The sequence below is a fragment of the Clavelina lepadiformis genome, chromosome 5, assembly GCF_947623445.1.
Source record: "Clavelina lepadiformis chromosome 5, kaClaLepa1.1, whole genome shotgun sequence".
Taxonomy (NCBI): domain Eukaryota; kingdom Metazoa; phylum Chordata; class Ascidiacea; order Aplousobranchia; family Clavelinidae; genus Clavelina; species Clavelina lepadiformis.
Window position 1 is genome coordinate 6,426,580 of NC_135244.1, and position 19,715 is coordinate 6,446,294.

At 35.5% G+C, this 19,715-nt stretch overlaps 2 protein-coding genes across 2 annotated transcripts; both read left to right on the forward strand.

Moving 5' to 3' along the window:
* Positions 1-5,166: 5,166 nt before the first annotated feature.
* On the forward strand, positions 5,167-13,506 carry LOC143458904 (serine palmitoyltransferase 1-like). Its single transcript, XM_076955810.1, has 10 exons — positions 5,167-7,694; positions 9,319-9,524; positions 9,642-9,808; positions 9,935-10,067; positions 10,141-10,270; positions 10,403-10,600; positions 10,712-10,904; positions 11,216-11,270; positions 11,433-11,547; positions 11,761-13,506. Exons 1-10 carry the CDS (start codon positions 7,641-7,643, stop codon positions 11,917-11,919), a joined length of 1,410 nt encoding a protein of 469 aa, XP_076811925.1. The 5' UTR covers positions 5,167-7,640; the 3' UTR covers positions 11,920-13,506.
* LOC143458903 (serine palmitoyltransferase 1-like) lies at positions 13,486-18,205 on the forward strand. Its single transcript, XM_076955809.1, has 10 exons — positions 13,486-13,625; positions 13,874-14,079; positions 14,210-14,376; positions 14,487-14,619; positions 14,696-14,825; positions 14,973-15,170; positions 15,719-15,911; positions 16,205-16,259; positions 16,453-16,567; positions 16,953-18,205. Exons 1-10 carry the CDS (start codon positions 13,572-13,574, stop codon positions 17,133-17,135), a joined length of 1,434 nt encoding a protein of 477 aa, XP_076811924.1. The 5' UTR covers positions 13,486-13,571; the 3' UTR covers positions 17,136-18,205.
* The last annotated feature ends 1,510 nt before the right edge of the window (positions 18,206-19,715 follow it).

The following is a 19,715-nucleotide window of genomic DNA, read 5'->3' on the forward strand; positions in this document are numbered from 1 at the left end:
CACGTCCACAACAAACTCAACCGTCGCCTTTGCTTCGACGTTCTTGTGACCAACCGTCTTCTTCTGGATCTTCTGATGACGCGCCGCCCGCTGCGTCGTCCCGTGATGAGTTCGCGGACACACACACACTTTGAGTTTCATTTTTTGTATCAACGTGTTTTCGACACGGAGTCAGATCATTAATTCGGCAGGTAAATTAAGTCCGAATATCATAAGTTAAGACTGATAAACAGTGCAGCAACCCCTGCAGCTCTGCATTTTTAAAAATATGAGTTACCTCTGTTAGATTTTCGAATAAAGACTAAAATACAAACATATATTTTGTTTGTTTAATTACTGCCGCTTCTCACCAGGATGAATAACTAATCAATAAAATAAATACACGATTGTAATTGAAGCGTTTCCTTGAACATAAGCTGAACTTTTTCACAGTCAAAAATATATGACCCAAGGTTAAAAAAATAACAATCTATGTGTGTTAATAATATATCTATATTGAATGCATTAACATACATACCCAAATTCCTGAAGCAGCAAACATTAGATGCCGTTATTGCTAGAAATGATGATTTTCTGTTTCTAGCTAACATAGCTTACTTAAATTAAACATTTTTAGGTTGTCAGCTTTAGATGTAAAATGCACTGTCATTCAATGCTGAAACATACTTGCTTAGAAGAACTTTACTCTGTCAGTTTTAACCTTTGTGTGAAAATATTTCGTGTTTTTAGTAATAATGAGTGCAAAATTTTGACTGGTCGATATTCGTTTTGGAAAAATTAAGTTATTACATTGAAAGAACGCTAATATTTAGTATGGGCTACGCTTTCGTTTTGTGGTTATTAATTCAAAGCCGCAGCCAGGATGAAAATGCAAGTAGACTATGTCAAGTGCGTTCCCGGTCAAGTAAGTTATGAATTGTAGTTTTGCGCTAAAAGTGTTTTGTGCCAGAATTCTATAAAATTTACGGATACATGTAGCTACGGTTTGTAGTAGGCTAATTGGTGTGGTTAAAGCACTACGACAAAATTTCGCTCCAAGAACTGCAGGCTCTTGTCGATTTTGTATAAAACTGAAGCTTAGGACATGGCCACCATCATAAAGGCAAATTAATTGAAATTATGTAATAAGCTACAATCAACGTGAAACCTATACAAGATTCAGATGAGAAAAAATACAAGACCTACAAATTTTATGCTTTGCATCACATCCCATCTTTCAATGCCTGCATAAATTTCTTTCCTTAACAATTTACTTTAATTTTTAGAGGATTTATTCTTTCTCCTACGTTGATCTATTACAACCAACTTGATTTTGGACTTACCCTTCACTTTAAATATTTTTTAAACTTTATTTTCCTTTAATAGTGTGTAGTCTACCCTATTTTAAGCACTTCTGAAAACTTTTTGATGAAAAATTTGAGTAGTTTGCCATTCCATTCAGCAACATTTTTGTCGTAAGCTATTTTACGTGGTAGCCTATCTTTGTTTTTATAACAGTTAAGTTACCGGTACCCACAGATGCAAAAATTTGTAAAAGTGCTAAAGTGCTGGCTTTCAGTTTTCTTTGTAAAGTAAAACTGTCATCATATGGGCTTTGGAAAGTTTGGAAAGCGTTAGCTACTGCTTTAACTTGTATGACTTTACATTTTTGTGAAATCATTAAAAAAATAATGCTATCTTAATTCTGAAAAAATATTTTTACACCAAGTTATCGGTACAGTATTAACGTTAACCGTATTAGTTCCTAACCTTTATATAAAATATTAACTTGGACAAATAAATTCAGTTCTCATGGAGAAACGCATCAATTTTCGATTTTCTGTACTATTGTTTTAGCCTTATAGATTAAAAAAATGCTTTGTGATCACTATCTGTAAATTGCCTAGTGAGAAAAGAGAGCGAGAGAGAATGACAGCCCCGTTCTGTCTCCGAAAAATTATTTTCATCCGAATTCTCTGAAGGGGCGTGCTCATTGCTCATCTCAGCGAACTTTGCCATGCAGATCGGTCTGTACAAATAAAAGCCAGTCAAAACTTTATTCGCAGACAATGGAACTAAAAATGACTATAGCCCACGTCAGCTAAATATTGAATTAATGATGTGAGTATTCTTATCTGACCCATTGCAAGAAACACAAGCGTATACACACTATATAGTAACGTAAGGTAATCATCAAAAACGGTAAATGAACCGAGAAAAACGAAAAGTTTGTAACGTATCCGACGAGGTCTGTGATACGTGAGAAGCCGCGGTAATAATCTTTGATAATCTGACCTTTGAAGGGGCGTGTTTATCCTGGTGACACAGGCGGCAAAATATCGAACTGGCGCAATACAGCAATGTAACTTAAATCCAAAAGTACTTTATTTGGTACGCAAGACTGTGCTAAAATCAGTGTTAATGTAAAAGTTTCCAGCCCTATGTTAAGAAAGCATTCGATACGAGTTAGCTCTATCTGAAAACCGTTTCAAAAGCTGCATAATTACGAACAATGTCACCTTGCTAGTTGTTACCAGCAATCATTACCTTAATTTTTTTTGAACACATTTTAAGCTTTATCGGCTTTGTTACTTTTTCCCCGTTTATTGGTGCGTGTTAGTAACAACTGGTTTGATTTTTCGTCTCCACCGCACTTTTGACGAAAAATAAATGATTGATTGATTGATGCTTGGTGGTGGTGGCACTGGCTCGTCTTCAACCTGAGTTTGCATTGACATCGTGTGGACTGTGCGACTGGCAAGAATCTGTGTTGACATAGTCGTCGTTTATGGTGCAGGTTTGCGTCGTTGTTCATATTGCTTGTGATTGAAGTAATTCTCCATTCGGGGAGGTTTTGCCTCGAGCTCACGATAACGAAATCGCGAGTGCGGATGTCTGCGGTTTGGCTTGCAGCACTTGCAGGACTTTCTGCAATTCATAGCTAATTTGCCAAACGTTCGATGGAAGTAATATACTTTCGACTTATGCTGATGCTTGTAGTTGGTAGCAGTGTTGTTATATAAAATTGTGTTAATCTCAATTGTTCTTTCATTTCTCTGGCCCCTTGGCTGCAGGGAGGAATCAGGCAAGTCGATAGTAGACGGTTGACAACGACGTTGGTTGTACTTTCTGCAGCATCCCTGATTGGCACGATGTTTCAAGCAAATACAACGTTGGGTTAAAATGTTAACATGTAGCCTACCTGCAGTTTTGAGACTTGTTCCTGCAGAACTGAATTGAAGAACTGGTGCGAAAGAGACTCAGAATTGAGATGAGCGTTGTTGCGCTTGTCATGTCGATACAATCAAAAATGGGGATTAAACAATTCACAGTGAGTTGATTGGGTTTGTGGATGTCACAAACAACGTATTTGGGAAGGTTTGTAGCATTCGCCGCCCCGTCCGCTAGATAGCGGCAGGACACCACGTTTATTTGCCCAAGAAATTATTGTGTTTTTTCTCTTTATATACCCTATTCGCATTTCGAATCAGTCGTCTTTTACACAAGGAGACATGCAGACGCTGTTTTGAGACGTCTATCCGGGTCAAGTTATGCCTGTACTTCGAGACATGTTATTTGTCAATAAAATAATATCAAGTTAACCGCAATTGTGGATCAGGAACAGCTCAATCATATACATATATAGCGTAATGCCATACGTTACGCTATATATTTTGATAACTCCGGATAACTCGTCAAGAATGGAGTCAGCTTAGCAAAGAAACCAATTAATTTTTGCAGTGTACTCGAATGATAGCCTGCACGATCGTGTACAGAAAGATGTGCGAAGGAATGTGCAGCTTTTGACGTGTTGTAAGTTACTACTGTTACCGCCTTTTTAAGCAAGTATGGGAATATTCTTCTCTGCCGCGACAAGAGGCATTTTTTCAACGACAATCAACGTCGTTCTGACCAGAGGTCGCACCGAATGGACGAGACACCGTTTTGTCTGTTCAGCAAATTTTCGGGCATAGCTCAATCTCTGCAAGCATTGCTTCCCGGCGAATTAACAAACAGACGTCGATGTCCAGCTCACACGGAAAGAACCTTCTGAAAAGCATTACGGTATTGTAGTTGTACGTACACTAAGTTAGTTGTAGTTTTGATGGTCCGAATTTGTTATCAACTTTTTGTCTTGTCTGCATAGTATCCTATAATATGAAATTTGTTCACACCTTATTGTTTAAAATTTTGCCCTATATCATATCATACACTTTAGCCTACTTTTCTTTCTACATGTCTAAAATCGCCGACGTAAGATCGATAACTTTCTCTTTACTGTTTCTTGCCTCCCGCTGTGCTTTCATTGTCTGTGGCCATTTACTCCTTTGCGCTGTGTGTGGAGTGTGCTGGCCAAACCGTCGCCGATAACCTGCTTTACTTTATCGTGTAAATTTTCCCTGTCAGTTTCTGTAGTTTTATTAATTATCTAGTGATAAATTGCCTAACCCCGTTACACTATTTCGAAGGAAGGAAAGTGTTATGTAGCGTTCTCCACCCTGTCCGTTAGATAGCGGGAGGACACCACGTTTAGTTGCCCAAGAATTATTGTGTTTTTTCTCTTTAGATCCTGTTCGCATTTCGATTCAGTCGTCTTTCAGATAAGGAATCATACGGACGCTCTTTTGTCTTTTGACACGTCACTCCGGGTCAAGTTATGCCTGTACTTTGGCATATGTTATTTGCCAAAAAAATAATATCTACTTAGCCGCATTCGTGGATCAGGATCAACTCAACAGCACATGTATATAGCGTAATGTTTTTGTTGCGCTATAGGTTTGATACGTGAGAAGCCGCCGCGATATATCTTCTATAACTCCGATAATATGACTCCTGAAGGATCTTGCTCATCCCAGTTTCACAGGCGACAAAATACTGAACCGGCGCAATGCAGGAATGTAACTGACTTTATTTGGTATTCAAGGCTGTGTGTGTGTTCTGTATCAACTCGGGTTTTTCAAAGAATCCGCGAGCACAAAAAACGTGCAAACCCCAAATATGACTCTGATTACAGTACAGTAATTACAAAACACCGGTGGCACCACTTGTTTATAGTCGGTGGGTTGAATTGACCGATCACCGTTTAAATTAGTATTGTAACTTCCGCACTTCCTCACTTCCGTAGATTAGTGCTCTAACTTCCGCACTTCCGTAGATTAGTGTTGACCCTATTTCACTGGCGTTGTTTACGAAAGTTGAAAAATAGCCTAGCCTGAACCAAGTGTTTACTATCTTACCAGGCAAAGATGTCGGAAGCTAGATTTAGGCCTAACAGATTTATTTCAGCATTAGGACTCGGATGTATTAAGATTCAGTTTTTACCGTACTTTTACATACGATGTTTATATTTTGCGGAATGAAACGGATAGCCTAAGCTAGACCTATAGGACCAATAATTTAGAATTCAGTGGTAAACGAAATAGTGAGGAGTTGGATCTGAAGGGATTAGAATAGTTATAAGATTATTTAGGGGTTAGAAAAAATAGTATGTTTAACTTCTTCAAATAGAAAATTGGCTAGAAATAGAAAATATTTCAGTTCGCAAACTATACCGTCTGTAGGCGAGTCTCACTTATAGCTTAGTGCAGAAGTGCACAGCCAAAATACGTCACAATTAGAGTAGCTGGGGTCTAGCCTAATATAAAAATGCATCATGTGGTTGTGCAGTTCTGTGCTAGATCGCCGTAGGCTATATAGTCAGTAGTCACCGAAATACTTACAGATTACCAGTGTGCGTACGCCATATTCGGTGTATAAACTATTTTTTACAAATACTGTAGTTGAAGGGAATATAGAGGCATGATTTCGTAATGAAGTTAATATTCTTTTATTTGATCCGTACTGTCTATCTTTTAGTGCACTTGGGCGCCTCAATATTGTGCCCTCTCTTGGCCACAGAAACGGGATTCCGGTCCCTTGGATGGATTTTTTGTGCGACTTTCTTTAAACATCCTTTTGTTGTGCACTTAAGATGGTCATTGTCATTTTAATCTAACCATGTTACTTCATATATTTATTTCAGCTATTAATATACGTGTTTTAATGTTAGGAAACATGTCCTATACATCTTCCAACAGTGTAATTGTTTGTTTGTTTGTTTGTGTTATTTTGGCCTTAAATTTGTTAAACTTAAGAATTATTTTGTGGGTTTGGTGGCCATGCTAACCTACCATCTTATAGCACAATTGTATTATTTCTATCTTGCATGTTTTAAGCCTTTGGGCTTTGCCACTTTTTCCTGCTCCTTAACTGTTTGTGAGCATGTGTTTTATTGTGCTATAACTACAACGGTTAGCATCCTAACTTTGACTCCGCACAGCTAATGGCAAAAAATAAAAAATACAAACAATACAATACTTGCGCTAGTCCAAATCAATGAGAAAGCTGTTTGTCCTTGCCGCCTTCTCAAATCAGCATTAGGTCTAATATGAATTTAGGCTGATTCAAGCTGGTTCCACCGGGTCTAGTATACAATTGCACAACCACAGGATGTCTTTGTATACTAGACCCCAGCTGCTCAAATTGTGACATCATCTGGTTGGGCACTTGTATACTACACCCGTTTCAGCTTATGATGTATCGTTACTGACATAGAAATTAGTGACAGTGCTGGTACATTAGCCTCACTGCCTGTGTAGCATACAAAGAATTTCTTGTAGCCTGAGGTGAAGCCTAAATTTTCAACTTATTCTTGTTCAGCCAAGTTAATTGCAAGTTCAAAGCACTTAGCCTAGTCTTTTAATGTCATTTGAAATTTTAAAAAATCAAAAGTTTGCTTAATCATCAAAACTTAGCTAGTATTCTTTCATAAAATGCCGCATAATGAACTTACAACAAAATTCTAGGTTTCATAAACAAATACAGAAATAGTCGCCAAGTTTTGTAGCTGTTGTATGCATTACATGTAACCTATGCACTGTACCTCCCATGGTCCTGACTGGAAAGCGTGGTAATTTTCAACAAGAAATTGTGTGTGCAGCAAAAACAAAAATTTTGGCTTGAAGTTCAAGCTTGAATTCTGTATATTTATTATATTGTAAATTGGCATTGAAACAACCAGTTTTTTTGTTTATTGTAAATTGGCGTGCATGTTGATAAATCTCATGCGTATAGGTGCCACACTTTCCACTATGGCTCATGGCACCATGATACGAAAAAGCTGGGAATTGTTGACTTAACTACTGTAAAACTAAGAATACTACTACTGTAGTACATATGAACTTTCATCTGTGACATTCCTATGCTGAATATATACATACCTGTTACTAATCACCTACGTATTATGAAGACGTATTCTATGCAAAGTGCATTATGCTAGCCTACCAATACCTAATTCAAACAGCCCAAGCCCCAATCATCAAGTATATTGTTTTTGCATTGTAACGTCATCAAGGCCGCCACCTCCATCATAAATGAGCCAAAATTATTATACATTTTGGCAATAACTGCTTGACCTTAAATTTTATTAAAATCCTTTGTCCAACATACTGACTGGACTATTGGCAGCTATGCTTTGATTTAAGGCCAACAATATTTATGTACACTAATTACTGTAATGTAAATATTTCATGAATCTACTCAAGATTAGGTTGTTGGTTTGGTTATTTGTATTTGTTGGCGCAACTTGTTTGGTTAAACAGGACCAATAGTTTCCTAATCAAATGGATCAGCCACACAAGTGGGTGTTGGCAGAAGCCATCCACAGCATGTATCAGGTTAGTATATTTTATTCAACTTCAGTCTAGTTTTCATTGGCATTAAGACTTGTCTTATGGATTAATAGGTAAAAAAGGTCACCTAAGGCAGGAGCACAACAAGATAACAGACCAATTCAGTTTAAATCAAATTATAAAACCCAAAACACTTTTACTTTAGATTATGAAATCAAAATTTAGCAACTGTCATTTTACACATGGTTGGAAAGGAACCATAAAATTGCTAGCCAATAATGTCTGAAGTGGACTTTATCCTGTTTTTAACACCTATGTGTCTGTCATATTTATGTCAGTCTGAAGGTAACTGACTAATTTGGACTAAGCGATGTTTAATTGTCTGCATTCAGTTTTTTGTGATGAAGGCACAGAGAGGCACTCTGCGGCGTGTGTTCTTTTTCTTTATGCTTCTGGATAGTATATGCTTGCTTTAGTGTAGTGTAACAATTAACATGTACTATATATGTCACAAAGCTTATAGCATTTTATAGTTTTTATTATTACATTGTCTTAAATAATTTTAATTAATTTTAGTCTTATTCACCTGTCATGGTTAAAGTCACATGGTCGAAGGTTATGTGCACAACAGCAATTATTAGATTGTGATTTCATAATATAAACAACGTTTTATTTTTTTTCGGTTTATAGCTTTACTCCTTCATCCATATGCTTGTTTGCATATGCAGAAACTGAAGATTTTGCTAAGCAATATATATTTTTACAAAAACACACTGACAGATTTGAGTGTATTAACGCTTCAACTTTGTCGTTTAAGCTGTGATCGTGATGATGTCTGTGCTAACAGACATACTTATAGGCACCTAACCACAGCATGACTGAATGACGTCATAGCACACCCTGGAATAAAGGAAAATCATAAACCTGATGATGACACTTATCATTGCGACTTTTGTGCAAATATGTATTTTAATTTTAGGGTTGTCTGTTTCCACATAGGCTAACTCTGTTGCGGTTGTCAGTTGTAAGTTATAATATGTTAGCAATCGTGGCCCCAATCAGATACCTTTCTCCAGTCTCTCAGAATACTTTCCACACATTTTTTTAATACTAAACCTGCACTAGACTATTGTTACGTATAGATATTTTACTGAACTTTCAGGCATCTATTGGTGAAGACAAACGAGTATCATTTCATAATAAACACAACCCTGTCTTTGTTTTACTTGTGTATGTCCAATGTAGGTTTCCTGCACCACTGACACAAGTTTTTGGAGATGCTTTGTAAGACTTTAGCTGTAGTCTTTTTCCCTTATTTTTCATGCTCCCTGAGTCCGTTGTAATGTCACAACAGTGTGCAAAAATGATGTACCATATCTATATGAAAGAAACCACTTGTGATATTGCTTTTGACCAAAAAGATTTTAATTGTAACAATACAATTAGCAATTATGTTCTGGAAACATTAAAACAACAATGTTGTTGTATACATTATGGCTTACACATGCTGTATTGTGGTGCTGGACACATTTTTTACTCTTGTGTTCGCCTCTTGTGAAGTTTTCCTATAATGACTGTCTACGAAACAATGATATATATTTATTACTTATATAAAAAGGGACAAATATCAATTTTGTATATATGACATCCTGATCCATTATGCACTTAGGCTCCCCTTTACCACTTAATTCTGGAAGTACTTCTTGTGATCTGGATCCTACGGTTGCTGTTCTCGAAAAGCTACAGGATACAAGATAGAGTCCCTCTTACAAAATCTGAAAAGGAAGCTTTAGTAATGGATTGGACTCCTGAACCATTAGTTCCTCCATTGGATAAAACTCTTTCTGAGGCAGTCCCCTATCGGGCTGTGAATGGGTATTTATGCCAGTGTGAATAATTTTGGATCATTTACCCTCATGTTTACATGCTTAGCACTTAATCTCAGATATTCATTGCAAGCATAATTCCTTTTTATTTAAACCAATCTTTTAGTCAACCTGGAAAAAATGTTGAAGTTGATGGCCGATTGTGTCTTAATATGGCGTCATTAAATTTTCTTGGCCTTTTGGGAAATCTTCGCATTGAAAAACAAGCAACACAAAGTATCAAAAAATATGGTGTGGGTTCTTGTGGACCAAGGGCTTTTTATGGAACTGTTGGTAAGCAACCAAATTCAATGTAGCCACTGACCCAGTGTGTAGTTTTACAAATTGAGTAAATTTTAAGTGACTAAATCACTCATTTTAACAAATTCACCAAAATAATGCTATTTATATTTGCTACAGATGTTCATGTGGAACTCGAGGAAAAATTAGCAAAGTTTATAAAAAGTGAACGTGCAATTATATATTCCTATGGATTCGCCAGTATCGCTAGCGCTATACCTGCTTATGCCAAGCGAGGAGATATCATCTTTGCGTAAGGTTACTTTAGGAATAAAGTATCATGTAGTAACTGCTTAGAAGTTTATTAAGAGTTAAGTTTTCTGCAGGGATGAAGGTGTCTGTTTTGCAATCCAGAAAGGGTTACAGGCTTCAAGAAGCAAAATTATATACTTTAAACACAATGATATGAGAGATTTGGAAGAAAAATTAAAACACCAAGAACAGCTTGACAAAAAGGTTTGCTTGGCAATATGTATAAGTTACCACATGTAATATATGCTTTTATGCTAGTACAAGTACAATATATTCCAATCAGCCAAAGTATAACTGCTCAATGTTTACTCCTATTTATTGATATGTTTTGTGCAGGATTCTAAGAAAGCATCGGTTACTCGCAAATTTATGGTTGTTGAAGGGCTGTACATGAACAGCGGTCAAATTTGTGATCTGCCCAAGTTGGTTGAACTGAAATACAAATACAAAGTCCGTCTTTTTGTAGAAGAATCTTTGTCCTTTGGCATTCTTGGTGAGCATGGAAGAGGCATAACAGAGCATTTTAATATCCCAGTAAGTAACATTTTACAATAAACAGCAGACATTTTCACTAATCATAAATAATTCGGTTACTTTGCAAATGATGGGTTTATCAGTATTTCCAACTTTGATCACTGCGATTAGATTGGCAAAGTAGATATGATCAGTGGTAGCCTGGAGTATGCATTAGCATCATCTGGTGGCTTTTGTTGTGGCCGAGCGTATGTGATCGACCATCAAAGATTATCAGGACAAGGATACGTGTTTTCTGCTTCCCTGCCACCGTTTCTTGCCACAGCAGCGATGGAGGCGCTTGATATAATGCATGAAAACGCAGGTGAAACAAAAAATACTTTTATATGCAGAACGAACACAGAAGCTTATTCAGTAGAAAACATAGTTTATTGATTATATTTATTGTAATGCTTTTTTATTGTATATTTTCTGTTGTCTTGGCTTTAATGTTCGTTCTGTGTACGAATTAAAACTCCCAACATTTTGTTTCTATGTGTCCTAAGTGTCCAAAAATACATTATATATGTGCAAGGCGCATTCATTGTCTGAGCATGAAAACAATTAGGTAAATTTTAAAGCATGTTATGCTGTAAGATCTTGTTCACATTTGCAAAAGCTTACTTTTCATTACAGATATGCTTAAGGAGTTAAAATACAAAGGAAGGAAAATGCAACAACTTCTTAATGGGTAGCTTATCTTTCACTAACAAAAAAAACGACTTTCAGTCAAAGTTATTATCCAATTATTGTAAATTTAACTTAAACGGTTGATCTTCCTCCATGTCTTATTTTTATCGATAGTTGATTCTTGTTCTGTTGCTTGTAACACGCACAGTTAATTTGTCATCAGCATCCCAGGCATTGAACTGGTTGGCTATCCAGACTCACCTGCATTTCATCTCAGGAGAAAAGATCCAGTATCTTTCAAAGAAGACCTGCAGTTTTTGCAGGATATTGTGAATAAGGTTGTATGAAAACAATGGCTCAGTAAACTTCTGTATAGACTATAGAATATAAAATTGAAATCAAGCTGCAAAAACAATGATATTTAAAGGTGGAAAGTCGCAGTGGTTATGCTGTGAATAAAATTAAAACTGTCCATTATTCGAGCAAATTTTTCTGAATTTTAATCCATACAAACGCAAGTAAAAATGTTCAAACCTCATTATAATTTGCAGTGCTCAAAAAATGATCTGTGTCTCACCATTGCTGGTAGATTGAAAGATGAAGAGTTAAATTCTAACTGGCCACCAAGCATCAGAGTGGCTGTCACTGTGAAAATATCAGACGAGGAACTAGAAAGGGCAGCAAATATTATCAGAGATGCTACAGTTTAATACCTATACTTTTAATAACTAGTCTTGTAGCTGTGCATCATAGAACAAAGTTGAATGCATTAATATATTCTTTATAACTTGTTGCACATATCTTTTCAGTGAACACGCTGGTTGCTGATGCTAACTCTTGCACTATTAAATGTGCTGTTTACATCTGCAAAATTTTCTTTTCAACTCATACTGTAAAATTAAGAACGTCAAACACACCAAACAATATTTTCTAATTTTTTTCCTTACCTCTTTCTTCATGATGGTTGAGTCAAAATTTAGCAAAATATCATAATCACCTTAATATAAATCAGCATTCTTTTGTTTAACAATTTCATGCTTCAAATATTTTGTGGCTATGTTAGTTTCGAGATCAAATGTGTTTTGTAGGATAATGCAGATGGATTCATATATATATCCTATATAGGTACTACAGTAGCTCGTACTTGGCTTATGTTTTTTGTGTAGTTATTGTGCTTTAAGGTTGCTGTTTATTACATAAATCATATTGCCCATAAGTTTGCAATAAAGCTTGTTTTGCATGATTTTTCTACTTAATGACATATTAAGTCGTACTGATATTGCTTTGGTAATTGCAGAGTCTGCTACTTTTTGTGGAAATGTAATAATGCATAATATTTGTCATACAACTCAACCTTTGCTTTATCATATATAATGTATAAAATTTACATATTTTACTATAGTTTTGATTATTGCAAAGAATTATTTATTTTACGATTCTTAGTGATTATTGCAGTTACTGTTGTTTAAAAAGATTAAATTCAACGTTTTTGTTGCTGTTTGTTTTACGTTTGTAACTTTCCTCTTTCTTTCCATTAATTCACAATGTTCAATCAAATTTTGCTGAATTTGTTTTATGAATAGCTTTACGTTGTCATGAATTAAATTATTCAAGTGAATACATTATCCCTATACTGATTAATGTTTGTGAATCGAAGTTCTTTAAAATAACACCATATATGCACTATGAGTGTGTTTCTTAATTTAAATCATCATGCATTTTATTTTGTACTCATTGCAGTAAAGAGTACTGTGTTACAATTGTTGCTTGCAGTGTAGCATATGGCATAAATAAGTCTGTCTAGAATTGTGCTGCTCACCGAGATGAAATTGCTGCCAATAAGCTCATGATGTTGTTTTAGCCATTGATCCTCGTAATAAACATTTCAGTAACATTTCACATTATTCGTCCATTTGCTCTCCTTTTTGTGTCAGTGATTTTATTTTGATTTAATTTTGATTGATACTTGAGTTGAGTTTTTTTGTTAATGCCGTGTTGCAAAATTTATTTATTAAGTCGAACTGTGCAAGCTATTTGTGTAACAATTTAGTTAAGCTGCATATGTACCTAATCAAAATTCTGCCGTACTATTTCCTGTTGTCATTAATGTTTTGTTCATGGTTTATTGCGCAAATTGAGTTATATAACATGTTCATTATGACTCTGCTAGCAGTCATTTTTTGTGTGTTTCCTGTATGGCTTAGTCTTAGTTTATTGCGTCTAATTTACTGCATCTAATTTGCCTTGCTGTAAAATGATGGAAAGGTTTTAGCATGTAACAATTATTTTCATTTCAGTGTAATTGTTAGTTTGTTAATTATTTTAATTTGTACATATTGCTTCTTTGTTTGTTTGATATAAAATGGAAATGGATAAACCTTGGATTGTGGCTGAAGCCATTCAATCTGCGCTTCAGGTATTCTATTTAATCAAATATATAAATAATTTTATATATAATTTCATAATCCTTTCAAAATGTTGGCATATGACAAATAAATTTTGTCAAATGTCTTACTCAATCGTATATTTTTGTTTTAGTTTTTGTTAGCTCGTGCAATTGTTTTGGCTGATTATTGTCTTTATTTTGATACATTTTAGCGTATCAATAGAATGTAAGGGATACTAGAAATGTGTTGGTTATTACAAGAGGTCTATGTGTTTCAGGCTCCCTTTTATCACTTCATTCTTGAGGGTCTCTTGGTGATTTGGATTTTACGTTTAATATTTTCAAAAAGTTACAAGATTCACCAAAAAGAAACCTTAACAAAAAAAGAAAAGGAAGAATTAGTAGGTTCTTGGCAACCAGAACCACTTGTACCACCTTTGGAGAAAACTTTAGCTAAAACCAGACCTTATCGGCTAGTTAGTGGGTAAGTGATGTATGAAATTTAAAAAACTAACATAACAACTAACAACAACTCCATTTGACGTTAGTGGTTATGATTTTGCTTTCATTAATGTGTAGATTATATTAATACCAACAGTTTAAACTTTTTTTAGACAAGTGGGAAAGAATATTGTCGTTGATGGTTATAAATGCAAAAATTTTGCTTCCATGAACTTTCTTGGTCTAGTCGGCAACAAAAGAGTGGAAGAAAAGATAGAGAAATGTATTCGTACTTACGGTGTGGGTACATGTGGACCAAGAGGATTTTATGGCACTTTTGGTTGGTACATTTTCCCAGTATCCCACTAAATGTCGACATGATTTTGTAAATTATGTCATTGGTTTATATGTGATAAGTTAAATACCCAACAAACGTTTGTTTGTTTATAGATGTCCATTTAGAATTGGAAGAGAGAATAGCAAAATTTATTGGTGCCGAAGAAGCACTGATTTATTCTTACGGATTTGCAACCATCGCTAGTGCAATTCCTGCTTATGCAAAAAGAGGAGATATCATATTTGTGTAACGACTTTCAGTTTTCCGCGTTTACGTAGCACTGTTCAGAAGTAAAAGAAAATGTTTGCTTTACTTTTTACAGGGACGAAGCCGTTTGCTTTGCCATTCAAAAAGGCTTACAAGCATCTAGAAGCAAAATAGTTTATTTCAAACACAATGATATGAATGATTTGGAAGATAAACTTATAGAACAGGAGAAGATTGATAAAAAAGTTAGTTTGTGTTTTGCCCATTATTTGTCAAGCACTGCACATGTAGACTGTCTGGGCCAATTTATCTTAAACAATTTATAACCTGCTTTACTTTAGCCTTAATAATGCATAATTTGAACTTCTTTGATATATTTTAAAAATTTCCAGAATCCCAAGAAGGCGGCAGTCATCAGAAAATTCATGGTTGTGGAAGGGATTTACATGAACACCGGTCAAATTTGTGACTTGCCTAAACTTGTAGAGTTTAAATTTAAGTACAAAGTAAGACTTTTTGTTGAAGAATCTCTCTCATTTGGTGTTCTTGGGGATCATGGTCGAGGTGTTACTGAACACTTCAATATTCCGGTAAATTTTGTTTATAATGTGGTTAGGAAAATTTTTTGGTAAATTTTGTTGTGTATGTTATATGAACAAGTTTCTAGTGTTTTTGATGCCCGGGTTAGACTATAAATTTGCAACTAACCATTCTCGTCACCAAGGACAGCGAATACTTACCAGACACTTGCAATTGAACAATTGTTTCGCAGATGGTACGAATACTTAAGTTCTCCTTTTAATGTTATTTAACTGAAAATCTATTTGATATTTTCAACAATAATTTTTACACCAGCATTTTTGATACACATGCAGTTTGTACAAGTTCGTAACATAGAAGCATGTTTTAAAAATTTTTAAGTTTAGTTTCCAAGAAAGTCAATGGTTGCAATTGGGAACCATTAATTTCCACAGTAGTTGCCGTTTTTATTTATTTACCAATGTGTAATGTGCTGCAAGAAATGTGTCAAAAGCAGATGCGAATGTTTGGTCACTTGTGTTCTATACATTATATAAACTATTAAAACTGGATGTTGTTGCCTTTGAAGTCATGATAGTGACAATAAACACATTTTCAGGTGTCAAAACTAGATTTGGTGGTCGCCTGCATGGAATATTCACTTGCATCAGTGGGTGGATTTTGTTGTGGTCGCCACTATGTTGTAGGTCACCAGCGCCTGTCCGGCATGGGGTATGTTTTCTCTGCTTCTTTACCCTCTCTTCTTGCAAGAGCCGCGATCGAAGGATTGAATATCAGTGAAGAAAACCCAGGTAGAAAACATTTAACTTGTCTTGTTGGCATTGCATTGTCAGGTTGTGGCTTGTCAAATTCCTTGCATGAGCATGGTAGAGTCTATCTTTGTCAAAAGGTGAAAAATATGAACAAGTTTAAACCTATATAAAACAGTTATTTTAAAAACTATTTCATGATCGTAACCAGCAATTACTTGTAATTCTTGTGTTGTTGAATGCTGTAAACATTATCTTGTTTTCACATATTCACGCTTGTTTTATTTTATAGTATTTCATTGATGTCATTTCTGTTTTAAAAATATCTGTTTCAGATATTTTTGCTCAGCTAAGGCAAAAAGCTGCCTTCTTGCAAGACCTTCTGAAAGGGTATGTTGCGTACATTGAAAATTAACCATGTTTGCTGCACACAATATTCGCATATCATTACCGTATCAGTTTGTCTGCTGCAGTGTATGCCAACTATTATCAATTAAACTTAATCGTTATTGATTGATACTTACCAATAGTTTCTTGTTATATTTACTGACTTTCAATGCTTATCAATCATGTCTATTTTAAGAATAAAAGGAATTGAGCTTGTTGGTTATCCTGAATCGCCATGCTTCCATCTTCGAAGACTGCATCCTGTCACTCCAGAAAAAGACTTAAAATTTCTCCACGATGTCGTTGATAAGGTATTTTAGTTTGATATAAAATAAGAATATCGAGTCCCTTAGTATTAATTTAATAGTATACTAACTTCGTGATGTAATGGTGAACGTGACGGACTCGCAGTTAAATGTTCCAGCCTTGAAACTTGGGCACACTGACTGTTGTAATGCTGTTTGGCAAGGCAATGATGGCCTTTCCTGTTCAACAGTGCCAAATTAAATCTAACCAAAATATGCATCCATCAGGAAATGCTTGCAGCTCCGTCTTGAGTTGTTACTAGTGGTGTATCATGACTAAGTTTAAATCACGTAGAGAATACCCTTATTCTTATACAAACTTTGCAATGTCTTACCGTACAACATTCACCTATGAACATGACAATAACCTCTCGCTCGTCATCTTGTACAGTGCATGAAAAACGGAATTTGCATCACTGTTGCGAGTCGATTGAAAGAGGAGTTTCTATCCGAGTGGCCAGCAAGTATTCGTATTGCGGTGTCGGTGGAAATGTCGGAGGAAGATTTGGACGAGGCGGCTCGAGTGATACGTCATGCTGTTGAAGAGGCTTGCAATAAATGTAAAGGATCATAAAGACTTGAGCTGAAATGAACGCCTGAATTGAAAAAATCTCCTTAAATGTTGTATTAGTAGAATGTGTGTTTGTTTTTAGATCAGATGCAGGGAGAAAAATTATAACAATTGTGTTTTTGCTTTTATTTTGTCGCTCTTATGTAGAATGGAATCTATTAACCTGTGTGATTAACTGATTTTTTTAACTGTTTGTATTCACAATAACACTTATGCACATAAATGCGTGTAGTGTCAATGTTGAACTGTGTTAATCCTTGCTTAACTAGCTGAATTAGTTGTGTTTTAGATTTTTACTCATATTTGACGTTATTAGTTTCGTACATCATGCATTGTTGAACTAAACATCTTTGTAAATGTGTTAGTTGTTTTTTAATCGTGTCTATGTAACATTTATTTTTAAAAATTTTTAATGCAGTTTTTATAACTCACGAAGTTATGCAACGTCCAGGCCCAGTTTCGTCCAGTTTCAGGCCCAGGTTGCAGTCGTAAATTTATTACGTGTATTTGTTGTTTGGTATACAGTATCTGTGGTGTGGAAGGCGATATAATCTTGTTTGTTCCATTATAATTTCTTGCTTATCAACGTAATTGCACAGAAATGTTGCAAGTCAAAAAATTGAGTTGTTAGAAGCAAAATCGACACAATTATCTTTTGGCCAATGCCGCCTACTTTTTTCCGGCTTTTCTTGTTTTTTTTTCTCGTTTTTAACCTTTAAAGTCACCAAACAATTACTGTACAATCACCGTTTGAGGTATATTTTAACGTTTTTTGTAGTGAGATGATGTTCAAGGCTTGATTGGTACTCCTGACGTGTTTGAGTTGCAAGTATTTGCTGCCTTCCTTACAAGAAAGGCTTTTTACCAATGTTGGTAATAAGATGTGTTTAAAAGAATAGGTACCTACTAACTTTTCATGTAAACTGAAATCTGTATTCAGTAGTAACAATGAGCTTGACGGAGTTCCCGTATATATATTTTTTGTGTGTATGTAAGTGCCGGTGCATTGCACTCATTAATTACGTTTTGTCTGTCTAACAGCAAAGAATCTCTAATACAATGAAATCAGGCTCTGTGTTGTTTTTGCTGTGTCTACCTGATCCTTCGAGGCGGTTACCAGTACAACGTCCTTAAAAAAATTTCCGATTGGTTTTCCTTGTTAGCTAATGAAAGGAAACTTAGCTAGTCGAAAATTAATGCATGTCTATATGCATGAGAAACGCAGTCTTGTAATGTAGTTTTAGCAAATGCACCCAAAGTTCATGACATGGCGCAATAACTTGTAGCCTATGTTTAATGTTTATACTATATTTGTTTCTTCTCTTAAAATAAAATCAAATGTTAATGAAAACCTTAATTCGTTTCGTAAATGTTTTTATTGTATAAGGTTTACTGTTCTTCATAAATTTAACCTTCAAATTAGATCTTCAGTTCTCCCATCCGTCGATATATTTAAGTAACATTATTTATCAGTACAGTACTGGTGTTTGCTCGAGTCTTCCACTCACGCGATGTCCCGCGAATCTATTCGGTTTTGGATTCATATGGTTTTCAAGGCCGCTGCCTGGGTAAAATTTTTTCAGGGCAATTGTGTCAAGCATGCCGCCGAAAAATACGTTAAATGTAGTTTAGCTCCAAAAATGTCTTGAGAGAGAATTCCAGAAAATTTACGAAGGCAAGTACCTCATTTGCCTCCATGTAGCTATGGCCTAGGTCCCTCCACTTTTCAGGTAATTTTCGATGTAAGATGTACGTGTCTATTAGCCTATATTTCGTACCATTGATGGGCCTATGACTACCTGTATTGACGGGTATTGAGTCAATTGCATATGTAAAATAAATACTGTATTATTATTATTCATTAATGCTGAACTGGTAATTTTGTTGGCCCATACTGTTTTAATGACTTTTGTGTGCGCGGCACTAATAGTTAGTGGCCTCTGTGACTTGACTATCTGACTCCATTTTCGCCTTCTGTATATAATTTATATCATCTAATTGCAAGTCTGTTACATGCGTAATGGCCGACTTTTGTTTTTTTATCAATTATGACGAAAAAAATGACATATTCAGGTAATATAAGCATATTTTTCTTGATGAATATAATAAAGCAACAGCGTTAATGGTTCAACAGTTATTTAATCTCTGCCTCCATATGTCTTCCATGCACAGCTGTCATCGGCATATTTTTTTAGTTATTTACGCTAACATAGACTTGTAAAGATCTTCATCCGCTTCCTTCAGTGACAGGCCTACGAAAATACAACGATGTATTATTATCTCAAAACAGTTCTTAACATTTGATTTCAGTGCAGCCATGTAAATGCTAACTGTACGATGCTGAAACCCACGAAGTCCGGTTCTCTACTTACACGCATATGGGTGGGTTTGGGAAGGAATCAACCGCCTCACACGTCACAGTCATTTTACCAATCAACTCTAAGTGGTCATTGCAACTGTGAGTAACATTCTCTCCAACGTTCCACGTTAGACGGTTTGATGCAGTAATTTTGCTGCTGATAGATGCAACCGGATTGTGGCAGAGTGACACTGAATGCAAAACTCGAATAAATAAAATTTTCA